Source organism: Emydura macquarii, unplaced genomic scaffold (genome assembly GCF_026122565.2).
Source record: "Emydura macquarii macquarii isolate MOO-44397 ecotype Brisbane River unplaced genomic scaffold, CSIRO-AGI_Emac_v2 contig_691, whole genome shotgun sequence".
Lineage (NCBI taxonomy): Eukaryota > Metazoa > Chordata > Testudines > Chelidae > Emydura > Emydura macquarii.
This window is the reverse complement of record NW_027130828.1, coordinates 620180-642884: the sequence shown is the minus strand read 5'-3', so window position 1 is coordinate 642884 and position 22705 is coordinate 620180. Positions and strand designations below refer to the sequence as shown.

General features: G+C 40.2%; 2 protein-coding genes across 4 annotated transcripts in view; both read left to right on the top strand.

Annotated features, from left to right (window-relative positions):
• The first annotated feature begins 1299 nt into the window (after positions 1 to 1299).
• ZBTB34 (zinc finger and BTB domain containing 34) lies at positions 1300 to 16190 on the top strand. Of its 3 annotated transcripts, none has more exons than XM_067541652.1 (2): positions 1300 to 1592; positions 13723 to 16190. In XM_067541652.1, exon 2 carries the CDS (start codon positions 13745 to 13747, stop codon positions 15242 to 15244), a length of 1500 nt encoding a protein of 499 aa, XP_067397753.1. In that variant the 5' UTR covers positions 1300 to 1592; positions 13723 to 13744; the 3' UTR covers positions 15245 to 16190. The 3 variants fall into 3 exon arrangements, with proteins under 3 accessions (XP_067397753.1, XP_067397754.1, XP_067397751.1); XM_067541653.1 differs by lacking the exon at positions 1300 to 1592 and adding an exon at positions 2081 to 2139; XM_067541650.1 differs by lacking the exon at positions 1300 to 1592 and adding an exon at positions 2103 to 2239.
• Positions 13726 to 22705, top strand: part of RALGPS1 (Ral GEF with PH domain and SH3 binding motif 1) — a 322505-nt gene continuing 313525 nt past the window's right edge. The window contains exon 1 of the mRNA XM_067541641.1: positions 13726 to 13862. The gene's annotated coding sequence lies outside the window, so the exon portion shown is untranslated. The remainder of the gene's footprint in view (positions 13863 to 22705) is intronic.

Sequence of the window (22705 nt, the reverse complement as noted above, 5' to 3'; positions counted from 1 at the left end):
ATCCTTATCAACTGTCTTTCATTTTCAGCTCAAGTCTACCTCCATTCACCTCTACCCTACATAGGCCCACATGTACTATTGATAATTATTTTTCATTAGACAAATAGAAAACAAATGTAAGTATAGGACATTTATTTCTACTGTGTATAATTTTCTTTCCACCCAGCTATTGCATGAATCATGAATAATAATAATAATAATAAAAAAAAGGTAGCCCCCTTTGATTTATTATACTTCACTCAACTTTCTCAAATGACCAAGATGGGTGAGAGCCTTTCCTCCTCCCTTCCCTTCCCAACAGGATCATCACGCTGTCAGCTGAGGTTTAAATGGGGGAGCAGGTCACTTACTCTTAACCAGAGTGAGAGTCCCAAAAGTGGGACCCACCCAGAATTAAAAGGAACCTGGCATAGCAGTGTGCTCATTTTATTTTTAAGGGAAGTAGGCACTCTGAAAGTGAACCTCATCTTCATCCCCTTCACATACATGTTTTAACTCTCCTGATAAGGGCCCTACAATGTACTCTCTAACTGAAAATTAGTTTGGGCTCTCTCTGGGGTTGATCAACACTGCCTCAAGTGTCAGCCAGAAGCTGTTCAAAGCAATCTGTAAGGTTAAATACAGATCCCTCCTGAGTCTGTGAGTGCACTAAACAAGGGACAGTGGCTAGCCACTTTAGGACCCAGTGTTAGCTGGAGCTGACTTCTCTACAAATGCACACTACTTAAGGGAACAGGTGCGAATCCATCTTCTGCTGTGGCTGCCAGGAGGGTCCATGAGGAAGTAGTGGACTAGCACCGCTGAAGTCCTGCTCTGGGACTGCACCACCACTTACCACAGCGTGCGCCACACGCGCTGGACGTACGAACAAGCACCCCGGCCGCATTCTGCAACGAGCGGCTGCATGCGGTGCGTGGGCTGCGTGAAGGAGTGATTCCTTTCCGCTGTGGAGCCGTCCCTGCCCGCCCGCCCGCAGGCTGCGGTCAGGAAGCAGATCCCGGGCCCGGGCCGTGTTAACGAAACAACCTCCCCGGTTTAACGCCACCGCGCCCCTCCCCCCGCAGCGCATCTGAAAGGACTGAGCGCAACCGGCGACCAGGGCTGGATGTTGGCCGGGGGCCGGGCGTGTCCGCGGCGCGGCGCACACACGGGCACAAACACGGGCTCTCTCCCGGCGGCCCGGCGGAGTGCCACTGCGCATGGGAGCGAGCGCGGCCGGGCCCGGGCCGGGGGGCGTCAGGGGGTGAAAGGGGAGAGGGAGGCGAGAGGCTGGCCGGGGCCGGGGCCGGGGCCGGCCGGCGTGTCGGGACTCGGTACGCTCGGAAGGGGAACGCGTCGCCGGGCGGGCCAGGTGACCCAGGTCCCGCCCTTCAGGCAGAGGCGCCACCCGACCAGGCGCTCTCAGCCTCGGCCTCGTGAGTTGCCCGGGGTGACCCGCTGAGCCGGAAGTGCTGCTCGAGAATCACTTCCGGGTGCAATTGGCTGGGGGCGCCGGAGCGGGCGGGAACGGGAAGCGGCGGTGCGCTGAGAGCGGCCGGGCCGGGAGCAGGCCGGGCACCCGCCATGTGAGAGACCCCCGGGGAACAGCGCAGGTAAGGCGCCTCGCGCGGAAAGGGGCGGGCCCGGGCCCTTGGGGCGGGCCGCTTTCCCTGCGCCCCCTGGAGCAGCAGCCCCCGCGGAGGGAGCGGAGGCCTCCCGGGCGGGGGTCCCCGTGGAGCCCCTCTCCGAGGGGCTAGAGGAGAGGGCGGGGCGGGGCGCGCGCTCTGCGGCGAGGAGGCGGGGCGGGCCGGGCCGGGCCGGGGCGTTGCACGCGCCGCGCTCCCCTGGGGCGGAGGGAGGATGGGCGCTGCATGTCCTGCCTCTAGCCAGCCCCTGGCTGTGGCATTGCCGCCGCCGCTGCAGGGGCCTCTTCCCCACGCCGGGAGCCCTGGCTGCTCCCTCCAAGCCGGGACTCCGGACTAGGCAGACGGGCAGCACTGCAGGCGCTGGGCTCGTTGGCTGCTTTGCACCTCTTGCTCTTCACCTTCCCTGCCACTGACCTTCCTGCGGGACGGGAGGGGATGGTGAGCTCTCCAGAAACGTGGAATGGAAACTCCTGGGCACAGCCAGTCAGGGAGCGCAGAATCTGAACGCTTGACAGTAAGTGCACAATGAATTGTGCTCCCCACGGCGGTGTCTCGTCTCCTAAATGCACACACTCGCCTTGTATCAGCCTATTCAGAAAGGTCCATCATATAACGTAAGTGTAGTTCATAGTAGTTCGTGTAATTTTGGCCTGAAAATTGGGAGGCAGTGGGTTGTAAGTAGTGAAGCTTACCGTAGAGCTGGTATTTTCATATCGTGCCCTTGACTACAACCAGCATTTTTTATGCTGGCTGGTATAGAAACTTGTAATGCTTACACTTAAGGGTGGACAGTCACATGGACTATAAACATTTCTGCTGAAGGATTTAAAACTATAGTTATTTTTCAGTCTGGTTAGATATTTGTTTTTCCCTTTAAAAAAAAAAAGCTGTTTTTAAAATCTTCCATTGGGCATGAGTTAGTTTGTTGCAGGAACACAGAGAAAAATAAGCTTGCTGGGTTTCAATTTATTTTTAAAGTCCTCCTCCTTCTTCCTTCCTCCAAACTTGGAGAGCAACTTGTAATAAAATCAGAACTGCTAGATTTTAAAGGTAAGGAAAGAGACCAGGACTACTCAATTAAAGGTAGCTACAGTACAACCCACTGCAAAGTAGAGACACATTGTGGCAGACATGGCTGTAGGTGAAAGTGGCAGGGGTTGGGCAGTTACCTGGGATCTGGAAGAGTCCACGGTTTGTCACCCCTTTTTCCCTTAATGACAGCTGTGGAGTGGGCAGTTTATAGGTATTATGAAGACTATTGAATGATAACAATAAAAAATATCCAATTAGAAGGGAGAGATGGAAAGTACAGATGGATGTCATTCTTTTTAAATGTACTGTAGTGATGGTTTTGTTAAAAATACCTAAAGAGATGGCTAACTTCATTAATTTTCATTGCTTTAAAACATTATTATAGCAAGAAAATAATGACTGATGTTGTCTGATTATGTAAAATGTAAAAAGATATATAGCTGTACACGAGAAATTAAAAAACACTAGCCAAACAGATCTCTGACATTAATTACATTTTCTTCGTGTATAGTAATAGCATAAAATATTTAAAATAATTTATATCAGCTTTGATAAAATAAAGGATATGTATTTTCCAAAACAGTTTCTGCTAATAGAATTGTCTCCCATTGTTGCCAGTGGCTTGTTGAAACATCTGATTTCTCAAATTTGGACAGAATGTTGCTGTATTTATAAATTAGGAACCATTGAGTACTTTTCACTAAATGGTGACAATGGAAGTATTGGTGTTTGCAGAAGTCTTCAGATATGTGAACAAAATAAAGACGACACAGATGATTACTTGTTAAATTCTTGCTTATTTCAAAGCTCATTTATGGTTCTGATGCTTGTGTTGTACTTATCTGGCACCTAACCTTGTGTCCAGATCTTAGCTACTTCCAGCCTTTTACTGATATGATTATTGCTGTTCTCAGAATGAGATGTGTACATATACCTGGGTTTAGATGTCAACTGACTTTTTGGTCTAAAATCAGACTGTCTGAAAATTGATTGAACAGGAAAAGTTTCATGTTGGCTCCTGGTCTCTGAACTGCTACCTGTTTATTCTCACTACTTAATAATTTTTACATGAGCCAGCAATGCATATAGTGGCAATCAGGGGAAAAGCAATACTCATATTTTTGTTTCAGAAGTACTTTCTCTGTTGAAATATTGCTCAAAGAAGAAGTCTTAAATTTGTCTATATTGCTAGTGTTCCAATCATTATGTCTAGATGCCACATTATTCTCAGTGTATTGCAAAGTACAGTGTGTTTGTAATTTAACGATTTTCTAGTTTAATCAGTAAAAGCACATGTCTTTTAAAAATTACACTATTAAAGGTTGACAGGGCTAAAACTTTTAACCAATCACTCAATTTACTAGAGCTGGTGAGGAATTTTTCAACAAAACTCAATTTTTAAAAAAATTTGTTGGAAAATGCTGATTTGTCAAACTAAAACTTTTAATGGAAACATATTGGTTTTGATAAAACTTTCATTGGGAAGGTTTCTCGAGCCCAGCATGGAATTTCTGGTGTGAGAGGGAGTTGCCCTAGAATAGCCAATAGCCTGGTAATTAGGGCACTCACCTAGGATGTGGAAGACCCAGGGTCATGTCCCTGCTATGCCTGATGATTTGGAACAGGGACTTGAAGCTACCCACTGGGTTATAGGTTATAACCCACTGGGTTATAGACCTAATGAATAGTTAATTCATACAAATTAGAACAGCTCCAATGTGAATGAGAGAGCAAGCACCAAAATAGCCAGAGTTCTGTGTGGAGGATACTTGCCTGGGATGTGAGAGTTCTAGGTTCAAATCCCTGTACTAAAAGATTGTTACAGTGAAGAGAATGATGGCCAGGGACCTGAATCTGTGTATCCAGCATCTCCCTGACCTATTGGCTATGAAGGGGTGAGTGTCATGTTTTATCATGAAAGAGTTTGAAAGGTTGTGGTTTCCTCCTGATACGGAATGGAAACCATGTCAAAAGCTACATTTGTTTTGCAAAATGAAATTCTTGTTTTTCAGCCAGTCATAAAAATTACATATTAATGCTCCTCTGATAGAGGGCGTACCAGCGAAGTGTTGAACCTGTTCTGACTGTGTGAGACGTGGACATGTGCACACTGGCGCTCTCTACTATTTCCTTTTTTAGTTCCGGTTAGGCAGAAGATTGAAATTAACAGGAATTCTTCTCTCTGAAATTTATAATCTTCACTATTCTGCCTGCTCACAAAAATGGAGGGACTGGATACTGCAGCATTTCCTGTGCCTTGTGTTCTGTCGGCTCCTGTTTCTGAGGAGCTGGGATTTTGGGGTGTTTTGGGGAGGGAAGGGAGAAGCATGATTTAAATTGTTGTCCAGTTATTTTTAATAGCGTTATGCTTACAAGAGAAACAATGGTTCATTCTGTCCTAAACAAAGTATGCTAATTTACTGATCCTAGTAGAGAACTTTCAAAATCATGACACATGCACAACTTTTATCTCAAGTAGCCCTCTCAGTTAGTGTAAGCTATTTTTATGTGCATAGTGGCTCTTTGATATGCCTGTTTGGCTTGCCAGTATCTAACTTCAGTACATTGGAAAGTGCTTTGAGGTTACCTTAAATGAGAAAGGTACCATAGAAAAACTGCATTCTGTGCTATCAGAGCAACTTTAAACAAAATGAAGCTTTAGTGCAACAGTAAAATGCAGAATGTTAATGAACTAAATTGCAACATTTTTCAGTAGTGCTATGGTATCTTTTTGGACCAAGAGGCCAACTCCAGGTCCCATTGACTTTCTTAGTGACTCTCAATAAATTGTTACTTATACTGAGAGATCAGAATTCTATATTTGTGCACTCTGGTTTTTGTATCCATACCTTGCAACTTGCCAAATGAAGGATACAAATAAATTAATGCAGAAATATTAACATATTGTGGGATTCATTCCTTTAGGGTAAATTAACTATTTATTTAACATTGCTTTCATAATTCTCTATTTCTCACATAAACAATTTTAAAAAATAAGCAGTGGGGCACTAGATTTGTGCAGAATGAGATAACTCTGGGACAAAAATGAGTGATTTATCTTGAAATGAGGGACAGTTGTGACGTGTGTATGTACCAATAATATCTCATACCAGACACTCTCTGAAGTGAAATGGATCAATTATTTTATTTGCTAATGATGCCAAAGTCTGCTAAAAAAATTAATAAAGCTATATATTTAAAAGCCCATAATTGTCCCACAAGCGGCATGTGTCCCCTTTTGTTTGTCAGTTTAAATATTGATTCTTGGACAGCTTTAATTTCTAGGATACAGATTTTATAATACAATGAACAACTGAAATGCTGATTGCTATGGAATATTTCTTTAATATAATTGTGATTTAAACTAGGCTATTAAGGCACTATTTTCTGGTTTTAGTACAATTTTTAAAACAATTTCTCTGCCGCCTTGTTGCCTTGTCTCCTGAAATCCTTTTTGAAAGTTTCAATTGACAAAGTTTGACACATACTCGTGAATATGAAGTGTAATAGGGAACTTTTGAGTAGAGAGTTATCTGCTGCCAAGTTACCTGTTTCTGAACTTGGCCATTCAGTTGTTATGATTTCAGTAAGTGTTTCTGATTACGTCAGCACTCATTTGCTTTCACATACAGCAGTTCTAAAATGTTAGTCCTCTTTTATGCAATATACAGTAAAACCTCTCATATTATGCCCGACAGCTAGACAAATATTAAGATTAATATTGTGTAGGAGTTTATCTGTTCCAGTAAGCTTAAAAAGGTGTTCGGAAGGTATCAGAAGGAAGTGTTCCAATCATTCATTATTTTCTTCTATGATTTACAAGGAAGGAATGATGTATGTCTGGGGTGTAGCTGAAGCATATGAACTCCATGGGAAAGTATGTAGGGGTGTGTGTGTTTGTGTAATAGAGAGCGAGAACCCTTATAGTTTGTTAAAGAATTTGTTTTTGGTGCCTGGGTCCAAAATAGCCAAGACTTTATTCTGAACATTTATTAATTGTGTGAATCTTCTGAAAAAGACCCTTTATTTAGTGAAATAGAGTTTTGAAATATATAAAATTAATATATTCTACTTATTTCAATTGAACTAAATAGAAATAAGCTACAGTCTTTAGTGCTTTTTGAAAGACTAAAGATTTCCAGGAAAATGGCAACTTAAACTTAGGAATGGCTGAAGAGTGGGCAGTACTATATATTTATGTAGTATACTTCATAGAAAGTGAAGTACAAGTGCTTTGTGGTTAAATACAACAATTGAAGTTATTTTTGGCCTGAAACAAGCTGTTTTTTTCCAGGAAGATCAGTACTTAATAAAATGCTATTTGTTTTCTAACTGTTTTCTTCTATGATTTACAAGGAAGGAAGAGCCACTGTCAGAAGAGAGGATACAGGGCTAGATGGACCATTAGTCTGACCAGTATGGCTTTCTTATGTTTTTATAAGACTCTCAGGGCCAGATTCTCTGACGCAGCACAGCCACTTTGTGCCGCACTGTTAGCAGATTCTCTCTGTAAAACCAATGTATAAGAACTTGGGAGGATCACCCCAGTGCAAGGTGGGGGAATCCTTTACTAGAATAGAGCTGGCATAGAGGCTCTTACACAATCCTGCTCTCCATGACTGACATAAGAGTCGTGACTGAAAAAAAGAGGGCCTACAGGGATTGCCCCTATGCTGCAATTTCAACTGCTTTGTGCTTTAAGTAGCTGGCATAAATTAAATCAGCCTATAGGCAGCTCTAGCCTGGTGACTACCCATAGCAGCTGCAAGATTGGAGGAATGCAAAGGTGAGCTTTATGCTAATTTTCCAGTCCAACTGTAGTTGAGGATATGGCGGTAAAACGTTCGGCACTGATCATAGTGCCTAAAGTGTCATCTTTCTAAATAAAAAATATCACTGAAAAGTCCTCATCAGTGATACTACTGGTGTATAAGATGTCAGATCTCATAAAAAAAAGATTTTTTCAGATTCTAACGAATTAGTGGAGTGTAAGCATTAGAATCTTTTGAAGTTAAGATGAAATCTTCATGAATATCCATTACCGCACACTATTGTCTTTCAGCTTTTTCCTATACTTTGGTCAGAATCGGAATGTTGTATCCAATCTCAATGTTATGGTAGCATTTTTTTTCTTCAAAACAAAATATGAGGTTGCAGCTGATGACAGTTCAATCTTAATTTTGATTGGGACTGAGAAAGAAATACATAGAAAAGTTATTTTTTTCTATTTCTGTTGTCTCTTTCGCAGTAAACACGTGTTATATTAATGTTTTTGTCTAGGGCTATATTAAAAATCATATATGGCAGAGCTTTGGCTTCCACACATTTAAATGTTCGAGTATAGCTTGTATGATTCACAAACAGTTTTAACGGACAGGTATGTATCAGCAAGTGAATGAAACTAAACAGGTGCAGACTTAGAAGCAGAAATTAAATATGGGCTTGGCAAGTGTGTGGCTCCATAGAGTAGTTACACAATGATTTCCTGCTGTTAATGTTACAGGCATGAAAATTAAATACCAAGCACATTACATCACCTTCTATTAAATTTCACTGTTTTAAATTGAAAATTGAATTTTTTTTTGTAGATCAGCTCAGTGTTTATATGTTACTTTAAGAAACTACTCTTTTATCTGAAGTAATTTTAACCTTTTCCTAAGAAGTAGGGTCATAATAGGTAACCAATTGAACATAAGCTCTCAGGGCACTCAGATATTAAGGTAGGTAGTGGATGGCATTATAAAACCATAAAGTAAGGCCATGTGATACGTTAGCTAAGAGGGCAAATGTTATCTTTGGATGTATAAGCAGGGGAACATCAAGTTAGGAGTAAGGATGTGGTATCTCCTCTGTACATGGCATAAATAAAACATTACTGGAACACTGTTCAGTTCTGATGGCCACATTTCAAAACAGAAGTTAAAACTGGATTAAAATTGGAAAGGTTCAGAAAAGAGCTTTACAAGAATTATTCAAGGTCTGGAAAACATGCCTTATGTGAGAGACTTAAGCTTTATCTACCAACCTTATTCAGGACAAGGTTAACAGGTGACTTGATCAGCCCACTAATACCTACATGGAGGAAAAGATTTGATAATAGACAGCACTTTAACAAAAAGACATAACAAAACCCAGTGATTGGAAGCTCGAAAGAGACAAATTAAGACTTCATAGAATCACAAAAGATTAGGGTTGGAAGGGACCTCAGGAGGTCATCTAGTCCAACCCCCTGCTCAAAGCAGGACCAACCCCAATTAAATCATCCAAGCCAGGGCTTTGTCAAGTCACACCTTAAAAGCCTCTTAAGGATAGAGATTCCACCACCTCTCTAGGTAACCCATTCCAGTGTTTCAGCACCCTCCTAGTGAATTTTTTTCCCCTAATATCCAACCTAGACCTCCCCCACTGCAACTTGAGACCATTGCTCCTAGTTTTGCCATCTACTAGCACTGAGAACAGCCTAGCTCCATCCTCCCTGGAACCTCCTTTCAGGTAATTAAAGGCTGCTATCAAATCCCCTCTCATTCTTCTCTTCTGCAGACTAAACAAGCCTATTTCCCTCGGCCTCTCCTCATAAGTCAAGTGCTCCAGTCCCTAATAATTTTTGTTGCCCTCCTCTGGAGACTCTCCAATTTGTCCACATCCTTTCTGTAGTAGGGTGCCAAAAACTGGACACAGTACTCCAAATGTGGCCTCACCAATGCTGAATAGAGGGGAACAATCACTTCCCTCGAGCTGCTGGTAGTGCAGCCCAATATGCCGTTTGCCTTCTCTGCAATAAGGACACACTGTTGACTCATAACCAGCTTCTTGTCCATTGTAACCCCCAGGTCCTTTTCTGCCAAACTGCTGCCTAGTCAGTCGGTCACCAGTCTGTAGCAGTGCATGGGATTCTTCCCTCCTAAGTGCAGAACTCTGCACTGGTCCTTGTTGAACCTCATCAGATTTTTTTTGGCCCAATCCTCCAATTTGTCTAGGTCACTCTGTATCCAATCTCTACCCTCCAGGATATCTACCACTTCCCCCAGCTTAGTGTCATCTGCAAACTTGCTGTGGGTGCAATCTACCCCATCCTCCAGATCATTAATGAAGATGTTTAACAAAAGCAGCTCCAGCACTGACCCTGCTACTGGCTGCCAACTAGACATTGAGCTGTTGATCACTACCTGTTGAGCCCAATGATCTAGACAGCTTTCTCTCCATCTTGTAGTCATTCATCCAACTCATATTTCTTTAACTTGCTGGTAAGAATACTGTGGGAGACTGTATCAAAAGCTTTGCTAAAGTGAAAGTATATCACGTCCACCACTTTCTCCACATCCACAGAGCCGGTCATCTCGTCATTGAAGGCAATCAGGTTGGTCAGGCATGACTTGCCCTTGGTGAATCCATGCTGACTGTTCCTGATCACCGTCCTCTCCTCCAAGTGCCTCAAAATGGTTTCCTTGAGGACCTGCTCCATGATCTTTCTGGGGACTGAGGTGAGGCTGATCAGTCTAATTCCCTGGTTCCTCCTCCTTTCCATTTTTGAAGATGGGCACTTTTTTCCTTTTTGCCTTTTTCCAGTCATCCGGGACCTCCCCCAGTCGCCACGAGCTTTCAAAGATAATGGCCAGTGGCTCTGCAATCACATGAGCCAATTCCCACAGCACTCTCGGAAAAATTGCATCCGGCCCCATGGACTTGTGTATGTCCAATCTTTCTACATAGTCCTAAACCTGTTCTTTCACCACTGAGGGCTGCATACCTCCTCCCCATTCTGTGCTGCCCAGTGCAGTAGTCTAGGAGCTGACCTTGTCTGTGAAGGCAGAGGCAAAAAAAGGATTGAGTACTTCAGCTTTTTCCATGTCATCTGTCACTAGGTTGCTTGCCCTATTCTGTCAGGGGCCCACACTTTCCCTGATCTTTGTGTTACTAACATACCTTGTAGAAACCTTTCTTCTTATCCTTCATGTCCTTTGCTAGCTGCAACTCCAGCTGTGCTTTGTCCTTCCTGATTTTACTCCTGCATGCTCAAGCAGTATTTTTATACTCCTCCCTAGTCATCTGTCCAAGCTTCCAGTTCTTGTCCGCGTCCTTTCTGTGTTTAAACTCACCAAAGACTTCTCTGTTAAGCCAAGTTGGACGCCTACCATATTTGCTATTCTTTCTGCACATCGGGATGGTTTTGTTCCTGCGCCCTCAATAAGGTTTTTTTAAAAATACAGTCAGCTCTCATGGCTTCCTTTCCCCTTCATATTAGCCTCCCAAGGGATCCTGCCCATCAGCCCCCTTAGGGAATCAAAGTCTGCCATCTGCTGCTTTGCTTTTCTGAAGTCCATGGTCCATATCCTGCTGTTCTCCATTCTTCCTTTTGTCAGGATCCTGAACTTGACCATCTCATGGTCACTGCTGTCCAAGTTACCACCCACTTCTACTTCCCCTACCAATTCTTCCCAGTTTGTGAGCAGTAGGTCAAGAAGAGCACAGCCCCAAGTTGGTTCCTCCAGCACTTGCACCAGGAAGTTATCTGCAACGCTCTCCAAAAACGTCTTGGATTGTCTGTGCTGTGCTGTATTGCTCTCCCAGCAGATGTCAGGATGATTGAAGTCCCCCATGAGAACCAGGTCCTGTGATCTGGAAAGTTTCACTAGTTGTCTGAAGAAAGCCTCGTCTACCTCCACCTCCTGGTCTTTTGGTCTATAACAGATGCCCTTTTTGCTCTCGCCTCTAAACTTAACCCAGAGATTCTCAACAAGCTTTTCTCTAGTTTCATAGTGGAGCTCTGAGCAATCATATTGCTCTCTTACATACAGTGCAGCTCCTCCGCCTTTTCTCCCCTGCCTGTCCTTTCTGAACCATTTATTCCATCCATGACAGTTCTCCAGTTCTGTGAATTTCCCCACCAAGTCTCTGTTATTCCATTCACATCATAGTTCCTTGACTGTGCCAGGACTTCCAGTTCTTCCTGCTTACTTCCCAGGCTCCTTGCGCTCGTGTACAGGCACCTAAGATAACTAGCCGATTGCCCTACTTTCTCAGTGTGCATCAGGAGGCCTCCTGTGTTGCACCCTCCTCCTTGCGCTTCTTCTTGGTGTTCCACTTCCCCACTTACCTCTGAGCTTAGGGCCCCATCCACTGGTGAACCTAGTTTAAAGCCCTCATCACTAGGTTAGCCAGCCTGCCTGCGAAGATGCTCTTCCCTCTCTCCATTAGATAGATCCCATCTCTTCCTAGCCATCCTCCTTTCTGGAACAACATCCAGTGGTCAAAGAACCCAAAATCCTCTGTCTGACACCACTTACATAACCATGCATTTACTTCTGCAATTTGATGGTCCCTGCCTGGGCCTTTTCCTTCAAAAGGAAGGATGGACAAAAATACCACTTGCACCTCAAACTCCTTTATCCTTCTTCTGAGAGCCACATAGTGTGCAGTGATCCGCTCAAGGTTGTTCTTGGCAGTGTCATTGGTGCCCAAGTGGAGAAGTAGGAAAAGGTAGCGGTCTGAGGGCTTGATAAGTCTTGGCAGACTCTCTGTCACATCCTGAATTCTAGCTCCAGGCAAGCAGCACACTTCTCGAGTTTCCCGGTCCGGACAGCAGACTTGAAATAATGTACCCGTTTTTAACAGTGAGGGTAATTAACCATTGGAACAACTTACCTTGGGGATATGGTGGATACTCCATGAGTTGAGGCCTTTACATCAAAGCTGAATATCTTTAAAAGACCTGTTGCAACTCAACAAGGAAGTATGGTCTTGATGTATAAATTACTGTTGAAGTGTTTCAGTCTGTGTTATGCAGGTCAGACTGGATGATCACAGCGGTTTCTTCTGGCCTCAAAAACTGTGAATATTGCCCCACATTACCTTCAATTGGGACAATTCCTTCAATTGGAATTTCCTTGTTTTTGTGATTCTAATTCAAGACTTTTAATATTTTCAGTATACATTTTGTAATTCATTTCTGAGAAGTTAAAATATTGGGAAAGTGGAGAGGGAGGAGGAGTGTCAAATATATGCTGTTAGTCTCCTTTGTATCAGATATGTTGGGTTTGGACCCAATAAGAAATAGCTATTACAATAAAATACATGCATAGTAGACCTTTTGGATTCTTTGGATTAAAACAGTACACCAGCCTACTAGGTTATCTTTTAGGGATTCATTTTCTGTCACCACTGGAAATAATGCTACAGGATTTACCTCACCACCACGCTGGAGTAATACAACCCTCTATTCTATTAAATATGTTTAGACACATTCTCATTATAAATCTAATTGGCTGTGTATTAGTCAGTGCATATTAACAAGGCATATCTGCATATTGGAGACGCATACTAAAAATTCCTCTGGATAGTAAATTCTGATCACAAGCAGTAAATCTGTAAGCTTGTGGTTACAGGGCATGACTGGTCCCAGCTCCTCCTGTGCCGAATTGCAGTGTCTCCACCCCTAGCCCAACCTGTGGATTGGGAGCTGCCAACTTGTGCTTCAGAGTCTGTTTTTCCTAGAATGAATACTATGAGGTACAGTATCTTCCCTTGAAGCTGTGATTGGGACTGACTGATTATGGATTTTTACATTTTATCCTTAAAAAGGTCCGAGAGCTTCCAAGACTCCCATTGAAAGTTGCCCTTCCCACCCCCAATTGAAATGTGAAATTACATCCCTGTGTTATAAAGCTGCTTTTAGATTGGATGTGGAGACTCATGAACAACCATTGATGTGTCCTGTTATACAAGAGCCACTGAATTGTAGATAATGGAGACAATTATTCAGAGGACAAAGATATAAGTAGGAGAAAAACAGCTTTGTAAAAATATTCGTGGCCTTAAGATGTACATTAGAGCTTTTATTTTAACTTGAATTGATTTGTCATCGCACACAGCGTACACAGGCACACTTAGTTATCATACTTTAACCATTTGTTTACATTTATCTTCAAAAAGTAAAATGTGTATAAATCCTGAGCTATCCTAGAATCGTAGGACTGGAAGGGAACTCGAGAGGTCATCTAGTCCAGTACCCTGCACTTATGGCAGAACTAAGTATTATATTATATATCTTTCTCTTTTTCTTTCACAGATTACACTTTACATCAGTAGAAATGGACAGCAGCAGTTTCATTCAGTTTGATGTGCCTGAGTACAGCAACACTGTTTTGAGCCAATTAAATGAGCTTCGTCTGCAAGGGAAGCTATGTGACATAATTGTGCATATTCAAGGTCAGCCTTTTAGAGCCCATAAAGCTGTTCTAGCTGCCAGTTCTCCATATTTTCGTGACCATTCAGCATTAAGCACCATGAGTGGCTTATCAATATCAGTTATTAAAAACCCCAATGTCTTTGAACAGTTACTTTCATTTTGTTACACTGGAAGGATGTCCTTGCAGCTGAAGGATGTTGTTAGTTTTCTAACTGCAGCTAGCTTTCTACAGATGCAGTGCGTCATTGACAAGTGCACACAGATATTGGAGAGTATCCATTCAAAGATCAGTGTTGGTGATGTTGACTCTGTCACTGTTGGTGCTGAAGAGAATCAAGAAAACCGCAATGGAGTAAAAGATAGCAGCTACTTTGCCAATCCTGTTGAAATATCTCCTCCCTATTGCTCTCAGGTGCGACAGTCAGCAGTGGGTAGTGATCTAAGGATGGAAACTACTCCAGGGAAAACTTTACGCAATCGTCTGCATGAAGAAGGGCACTCAGATCGAGGAAGCAGCGGGAGTGTCTCTGAATATGAAATTCAGATTGAAGGTGATCATGAGCAAGGGGACCTGATAGTAAGGGAGAGCCAGATTGCAGAAGTGAAGGTTAAAATGGAAAAATCTGACCGACCAAGTTGTTCTGATAGCTCCTCACTTGGCGATGATGGATATCATACTGAAATGGTTGATGGAGAGCAAGTGGTTGCAGTAAATGTAGGCTCCTATGGATCTGTATTACAACATGTTTATTCATTTTCCCATGCTTCATCCCAGGCTACTAGCATGTCTGAAACCTTTGGAAGCCTGAGCAATTCAAGTCCTTCAAGATCCATGCTGAGTTGTTTTAGGGGAGGTCGTGCACGCCAAAAACGGGTATCTGCTGGTCACTTACATAGTGATGTTCAGGGCTTAATGCCAGGGGCTGATGGTGAAACCATAGTGAGTAACCCAGGATATGAAAACAGTCCACGGGAAAGAAATGCAAGAGGTCATTGGTATCCATACAGTGAAAGGTTAATTTGTATTTACTGTGGGAAGTCTTTCAACCAGAAAGGGAGCCTTGATCGACACATGCGGTTACACATGGGAATAACCCCTTTTGTGTGCAAGTTTTGTGGGAAGAAATACACACGCAAGGACCAACTTGAGTATCATATTCGTGGCCACACAGATGATAAACCTTTCCGCTGTGAGATCTGTGGGAAATGTTTTCCTTTCCAAGGGACGCTAAATCAGCATTTAAGAAAAAATCACCCTGGGGTAGCAGAAGTAAGAAGCAGGGTAGAATCTCCAGAAAGAACAGAAGCATTTCTTGAACAGAAAATAGATAATGACACTTCAGCCTCTGAAGCTATGGATTCTAGTATGGAAATTCACACAATGTCTAACACACCTGATTAAAATACTGAATTCTAAGTGCAACCCAAACAAAGCACATTAATCAATGCATTTTTTAAATATTTGCTTCTTTAATAGTCTTCAATACAAGTATATGAACCTTTTACTTTTCCTGACCTTTTAGAAATCTGGTCAAAGTTGTTTCCGAAGGAGGCTATGTGATTGTCCATTGTTTCAAAGGAACGTGGGGATTTTTCATTCTTGAAGATGCTTAAAGTATAAAGGACAGAGTATTTTGGATGTCTGGAGAGGGAGGTAGACTAAAATTGTTTCTGATCTGGCAAGACATAAATTCCATCAGGGAAGGATATTAAAATAAGACTAGCAGCCCTGCTGGATACAGTAAGAGGGATGTTCTCCCTATTGTGCTTCCTAACTTCCATTCCCAGTAATGGGAGTTATGTAGCAGCATGGGGAAAGACTGTTTCCTCGTGAGCCCCTTCAGGTGTCAATGAAACTTGTTTAATTTTTTGAAATAGATATATTTTGGTAGCTACACACACACACCCTAATCTATATAACAACACTTTCATTTTCATCTGGTTGGGGTGAATGTAAGAGTATGTCAAAGTTAATATAATGTACGAGGCTTCAACTCTTAAGTGTCATTAGGACTTAGGACTTTGCTGGGATATTTTTTTCTTTTTTAGAAGAAAGTTACTTGGTTTTCATTTTATTAAAATATTACTTTGTGTCCAAAAGTGAACAAAGCGAATAACCTTGTTTTAGTATCTTTGCTTTATAGCAGATATGTAAACCAAATGCCATAAATCTATTAAATTATGGTTGAATTTTTTGGTTTTTTGTTAGTTGTCTAGAGTACAAGCTGGACAACCTGTGGTGCTGACCTTTTTATAGAACTTGTATTGTTATATTAGCAAACCCAAAAGTAGCATTGTGGTTTTAAATGTGTTTTTACTGGCCTCAGAATCTACCTTCATTTCGTACTGTAGAAACGTACCAGGTAACTAAATCTAACTTAATCATTCTAAATGGTTGGTTAATGCTAGCCGGAAAGGGATGTTGTAGTTTAAACTACAGTACTTCCAAGCAGTATTTTATCTTTTTCCCAGAGAGCTGTTTCAGGTGCAAGGTAACTTCCTATTTACAGTTCCAAGTGACATGTCAGCACTTGGAATTTGTACTTTTTTTGTAAAAATACTATATTGGAATTGCGAGCAATATGTTTGTTATATATGTGAGTATTACAGAGTCACTATGACTTCCCCATTATTTCAATGGTTAATGTTTTCTTCATAAAGAGACCACGAATAACAAAAACTCTAAAAAATACTCTAAATCTTTTTGTATTACCAAATGTGTTTTTGTTTTTTTCTTTTTTTTTTTTTGTTTGTTTTGGTTTTTTTTATGTGGTGCTATCTTTACCTTTATAAACTTAGGTCAGTATAGTGTAGAAAATGTGAAACCTAATGGTAACAATGAAACAAAAGCAAAATCTGTTCAATGAGATGATAGCTTGAAAGAGACCTGAAAAGCATGGCTGGCAAACATTACTGCATAAAATTCTACTTGATCGGCAGAATTAAGGAAGTACAATTCTGTTAATCATGTTTTTAAAAATACAAAAGAATGAAGTGTTATGTAGATTTGGGTCCGTATTTTTACTGAGATTCGTTTTACAGACATTGCTAATGTTCCTGTGATTATGCTTTTAAATTTTGAAAAGAAAAAAACGCTAATTTTTAGTCTTACAGGAAAGCAAAAAGTAAGTTTGCTGGCTTGTAATGCTTTTTGGGCTCCTGTAACTCAAATAGCTTTGTGTGGGATTTTTAAATATTTTTCAGGCCCTTAGTCAATGAGTCTGAGGTATATTTGTGAAGTAATTTATAAAATACACTATCTCTTAATATTGTGTCAGTACGCAATAAGGATTAATGTTACTAACTACAGACTTACACTATAAACCCCATCTGCTCCACTGGAGCAGTTTTAGTTAAATCGGGTACATAACCTACCTTTTCCTCCTAAAACTGCCTAAATAAGGGATTTTGTTCTCTCCCTGAAGCAACAGAAGAATATCTGTTTCCATTAATGGAAGTTATATATGTGCATCAAGGAGAGGCTAGATCGCTGCATGTTTACCCATTTAAATGTGTTGGTCTTTCAGATAAATGTGTTTTTCTTACATAAATGTTTTTTAAGTAAATGCAAAAAATTGTGTTTTGATAACATTACTTTGACACATACAGAAAAGCCAAGAAATTCAGAGTTAATCTTGACCCTTTATCTTAAACTTGTGTTGTGATGCCTTTGGGTTGGCTTAGTTCCATAGTAGTATGAGTTGAAGGTAGTAGGAAAAGGGATGTTAACTTTGTATTTCTTTCCTTTTGTCTTTGTGTCACAGTCTTAACATTAATTAAATATAGTTCTTTGTATTTATAAATTTATTAAACTGGTTTGATTTTACCAAAGAGTGACTTATCCAAAATTGTCTCTGACAAAAATATACATCACTTTGATTGTACAGGTTCAGGTTCAAAACATTGTAATGGGACTGTGAAGGGGCAGGAAATCATACTTTTTCATGATTCAACAGTTTGCAAGTTCCACTTGCTCCCATTCATTTTGGTATGACATTTACCCTTTCCACTGCTAGCAGTGTTAAGAATTATCAAGCCATAACACAGTACTGTAAGGCTCAGCAGTGCTTCAAAGGATGCATACATGTAGGCAAGCATAGAGCATCTTTGAACATTACATTTAAACTTATAAAGTGTGTGTGAATCTGGTAGAAAATGAACGTCAGATCTGGCAGCAGTAATTAAATTGTGCCTTGTCACATGATGGTATGCCAGGATTAACATAACCATACAACATAAAACATTATCCACTTGAAGTTCATTTAACAAATTCACTAAGACAAAATAAGCTGTGTAGTTATTTTAAGCAGACTTTGAAAGTACTGTACGATACCTATTTCTGTACAGTTTTAAGTTAGCACAGAACTTACACATTTCATTTACAATAAATGCAGAAGTCAATAAAATACATGTTATGTGAAGAAATATTTGGTAGTAAATACATCATGAAACCATATAAGGCTGGTTCATAATTGAGTCTCTTCTTGATCTACCTTTTGAATTACATAGACAAATGTGAAAACAGTGACAGTGTCCTTTCTTCTAGATGTTTAACCTATAAGTACAAACTGTGAAAACAAAGAATTTTATACTTTTGCTAATGATTGTGGTTTGTTTGTTATTTTAGTTTTCCTAATCACTTATCTTCCATATAATTTCTATTAAAGTTGTAAATACATTTAGAAAATAGGTTTGTAAATACCTTAGTATCTCAATTCAGCTTTAGTCAATAGAACCTCATGAATAGTTCTGCATTTTATTGTGACATTTAATCGCATAAAGGATACTGTCTGTTCACTGTTCAGCAGAATATACTACAGGCCTAAATTTATAGTTTTTTAATATTATAATCTTCCCAAGCATGAGTAAATATTTGATGCTGAAGCCTTCAGTTTATTTCTAGCCAGAACAATAAGGCCTGTTGTAACTTTTCTTTAGGTTGAAGTATGGGAAGAATAGCAGGAATGCAACCAGGGGCTAGAAAAAGATTGATATGAGTGAGTTTGACCATTTTAAAAAAAAGTATCTTCTTTGAATCTTTTATTTTAGTTTACTGTGATTGTTTTTATTGTCATTTTCTGAAAGGGTTTCATGTGAAACCACTTAAAGGGACTCAAATATGCAACACCTAATCTATTTTCCAAGGGACATTTACCCTTGAATGGTGCTTTTAGACTGGTCAGGGTTATTTATTAAATTTTATATTTGAAAGTATTTGGGAATTGTGTAAATTCTTTATATGAATCTGTTTAGTTCATGAATTATAAATTTCAAATACTCAGTGACTGAACCAGAAGTTCAAAAGTCATTCAAAATGTTCAAAGTGTATAACCATTGTGCATTTCTTACATATCTTTTAACAAGTGCCAGAATAATTGTATTTAATATAATTATAAGCCCAATGTATTATTCACCTATCCCTATAATGACATTTTGACCTAATTATGCAAGTTTACATAAAAAATTTTAAACAGAGTAAGCTGGAGACCATTCTGTTCCTGTTTTTATTCAGAGGATGTGAGGCATCAGTAACTGAGCAGGCTTGCTTACTGTTTGTATAGGCAGGTACTGCTACAGCAGATACAATAAATCATGATCTCCCCAATTTACATATCCTCTGAATTCAACCTTGGACTTGTATTGCAAGTCTTTGGTTATATATTTGATTAGAGGTAAAACTCATTACTTCCTTGCACAATGTTAATAGTGTTTATTTCCTTAACAGAAAATGGTATTTTTAAATAACTTTTATTATTTGTAGAGTTGTTTTATGATAAGTATTTGAACAGTTTGAATGACTTAACGCAGTGTCATTATCTTGCAATATAAACTGGTAACCTCACAACTCCGCACTTCATCACCATATGAAGTAAATGAAGCTAGCTAAGCTGATGCTGTAACAACTAATAACTTGCCATTAAGGATTATTTTATAGCATGGATTTTAAAGTATTTATTCAAATGATATTTTACACTTGTATTCATTTTGTTTTAGATTTGTGACATGAATATTTCAGTGCTGCTTTATTTTGTTCTGATGAATTTTTGTTGCTTGCTTGTACATTGCTTTTTTTATGGTATAAATAATAAATCAATGGGAATTGCTGTTTGTAAATTAAAATGCTTCTAGAGCAAACCAGTGTTGTCAGTGTATAAATTCAGTTATTTAATTTAAATATTAATGGACTTGCATCTTCTATATGCCACATTTTATAAAACCTCTATATGAAAGGTTACAATTTAATAAAGGTGTTCTTGCTATGATGTACCGAAGGGGAGTCAAAAAAACCCAGAGGCAAATCTGTCCCATGGAGTTCCTCTACCTTTATTGATCCAGCTAGTCAGTCTTTGGCAGCCTACTGGCTTGGTACTATGCTGCTGAGAGCATGACACAGATCGTAGAAATGTCATAGATTATCTTATCATAAAATCATAGAAATGTAGAACTTGTCCAAAAGAAACTTCTCAATACTGGGGATTGCTGTTTGCAGTTATTTACTTTGCATACAGATTTGCGGTTAGTAGCTATGTTCTGCCTCCACAGTTGGATATGTTGTTCTGTGCCCTCATGGAGCAGTAGAGGCCACCATACACCTCATTAAGTATATAGCTAATGTCTTAACAAAAGAAAAAGGTGACAGAAGTGTGGGTGCTCAGCAGTTGTAGACAAGCACATGACAAGTCTTTCTAAAGTCAGCCAACAACAGTGCCTTACACCTTGCTTTGACACCTAGACTGATGAACTCTCAAGGAGTGACCAATGATTTCCAAATATTACCCCACCATCAGTCAATGGCATATTTTATTAATCTACTGAGACAGACCTTCTTTGGCTGGATTTTTATAGAAAAGTGATTTTTTTTTTTTTGCCTTTAGCCCAGGCTGCAATCTTACAGACAAAACACAAATGCTGCTATTTCATTATATTGTAACTAAATACTACTGCACCTGAATTGTGACAGTTTTAACTTCCATTGTGCATATAAATTAAGCTTGTGAACAGATGAGATTGGATTAGTGCCATATGAGTTATAGATTTATTGCTGTAACCTTCTGTAGAGGCAAGACTGAGTTAATTATATATAAACTCTTTATTTTTATTAATGCTGATGTAGGTGAAGGATGTATTCTTGAGCAGCTGTTTTAGATTCTCCCCCCACATTTTTTCAAAGATTAATTTAATTGTTTGACACCCATACTTCTGTTCTCTCTAGATCCTCTTGTATTTGTTTACTTCATTCCTGTAGTTAATGTAGGGATAACCACTGGAATTAACAATCTCTCTCAAAATGAAATACATTTTTAGTATGGCTTCCATTGGGGGAATAAAGTGTATTGTACACATTGGGGAAGGAAGTCTCATAAACTTGCTAGGTTCCTTTTAACTATAGAAGGAATATTGGTGTACCAACAAGTGGTCCTAGAAGCTGTTGGGAGAGATGTATAGCAGCTATTTAAAGCTGTGGATATGGGACCCTGTGCAGCTGCTCAGCATTTTCTCCAGAATCTTTGCCACATTTCCTTCAACTTCCGTGCACAGAGAAGCCATCATTAGTGCTGCAATAGCAATTCGAGAAGCAAGCCCAGGAATTGAGTGGGGGTACTGCTTATAGGGCTTCTACAGTCCTCAGCTGCATGGTATTGTGCATTATATAGATTTGTGCATAGCAGACAGAGTATGTGCACAGACAGCTGGCATTGAGGTTATACAATGTTCATCAGCTTGCAGAAATCACTATTGGCAGAAGTGTACAAAGGGCTGCCATGCTGCAACAAGTGCTACAATGCAACAACGCTCTTAGTTATTTCTACTGACATTACTTTTCTGGGTGAAAGGAGAGAGAAACTTCCTTCCCTGTGGCACTGACTGGTGAGCACTTTTTAGGAGCCCAGAATGATTTTTTTTTTTTTTTTTTTTTAAGTTTGTATAAAGCAAATTCCTTGAGAGAGAAAAAAATACCCTTGTTCCCCATATGGCTTTGGGTTTAGAGGCAAGAGAAAGTTCTGGTAAATCTGTAATTTTTCAGTTTTTTATCAACATCCACCAGCTTTAGCTAACTTCAGGTGTTTAGAAGGTGAAAATGCATTCTGCAGAACATTGTGCTGATTTATCACCTTTGCTTCCATCTCGGCAGACTCTCAAATTCTTTGGGTTGCCAAACTTTTTTTGAAAAAACCCCAACAATTAGTTATACTAATTTCTTTTGCATAGAAATAATCAGTAAATGATAGTTGAGGCTGTAAACCCTTCAATAAAAATAGACTTCAGTCTGATGCACCAATCCAGTAATGCATGCATACCTTGGAATAGCATACATATGTGAGTTAATAAATATTTGATGTGCTCTTAATGCATGTTTGTCTACATTATTATTTATTTGTATTACTATAACACCTCGGAGTCCTAGTTATGGAGCACGGTCCCACTATGCTAGGGAATGTACAAACATCAAAAAGTTGGTTCTTGCCCCAAAAAGCTTATAGTGAGAGTATAGGACAAGAGACAACAGGTACAACAAATAGATGGAGGAGAACATGGAAACAATGAGATATTTGTTAGCATGGTAGGCAGTGGTATCAGCATGGTGGTGGCCAAGCCATTGTCAAATTCTTTTAATAGGCATCAGGCTAAAGGAGAGTTTTAAGGGGGTAATGAGATAGCTTTGTGGATGTTTACAGGGAGTTTCTCCCAAGAATGAGAGGGCAGTGTGGGAGAAAGCACAACAGTGTTTGAAAATTTAGGACATGTGCGATGGAGGCTGGCATCTATTGGACATGGGGACTGTTTTGCTAGAGATGATAGGCAGGATGGGAATAGGCCATGAACGGCCTTGAAGGCAAAGACAAGCAGCTTATGTTTTACA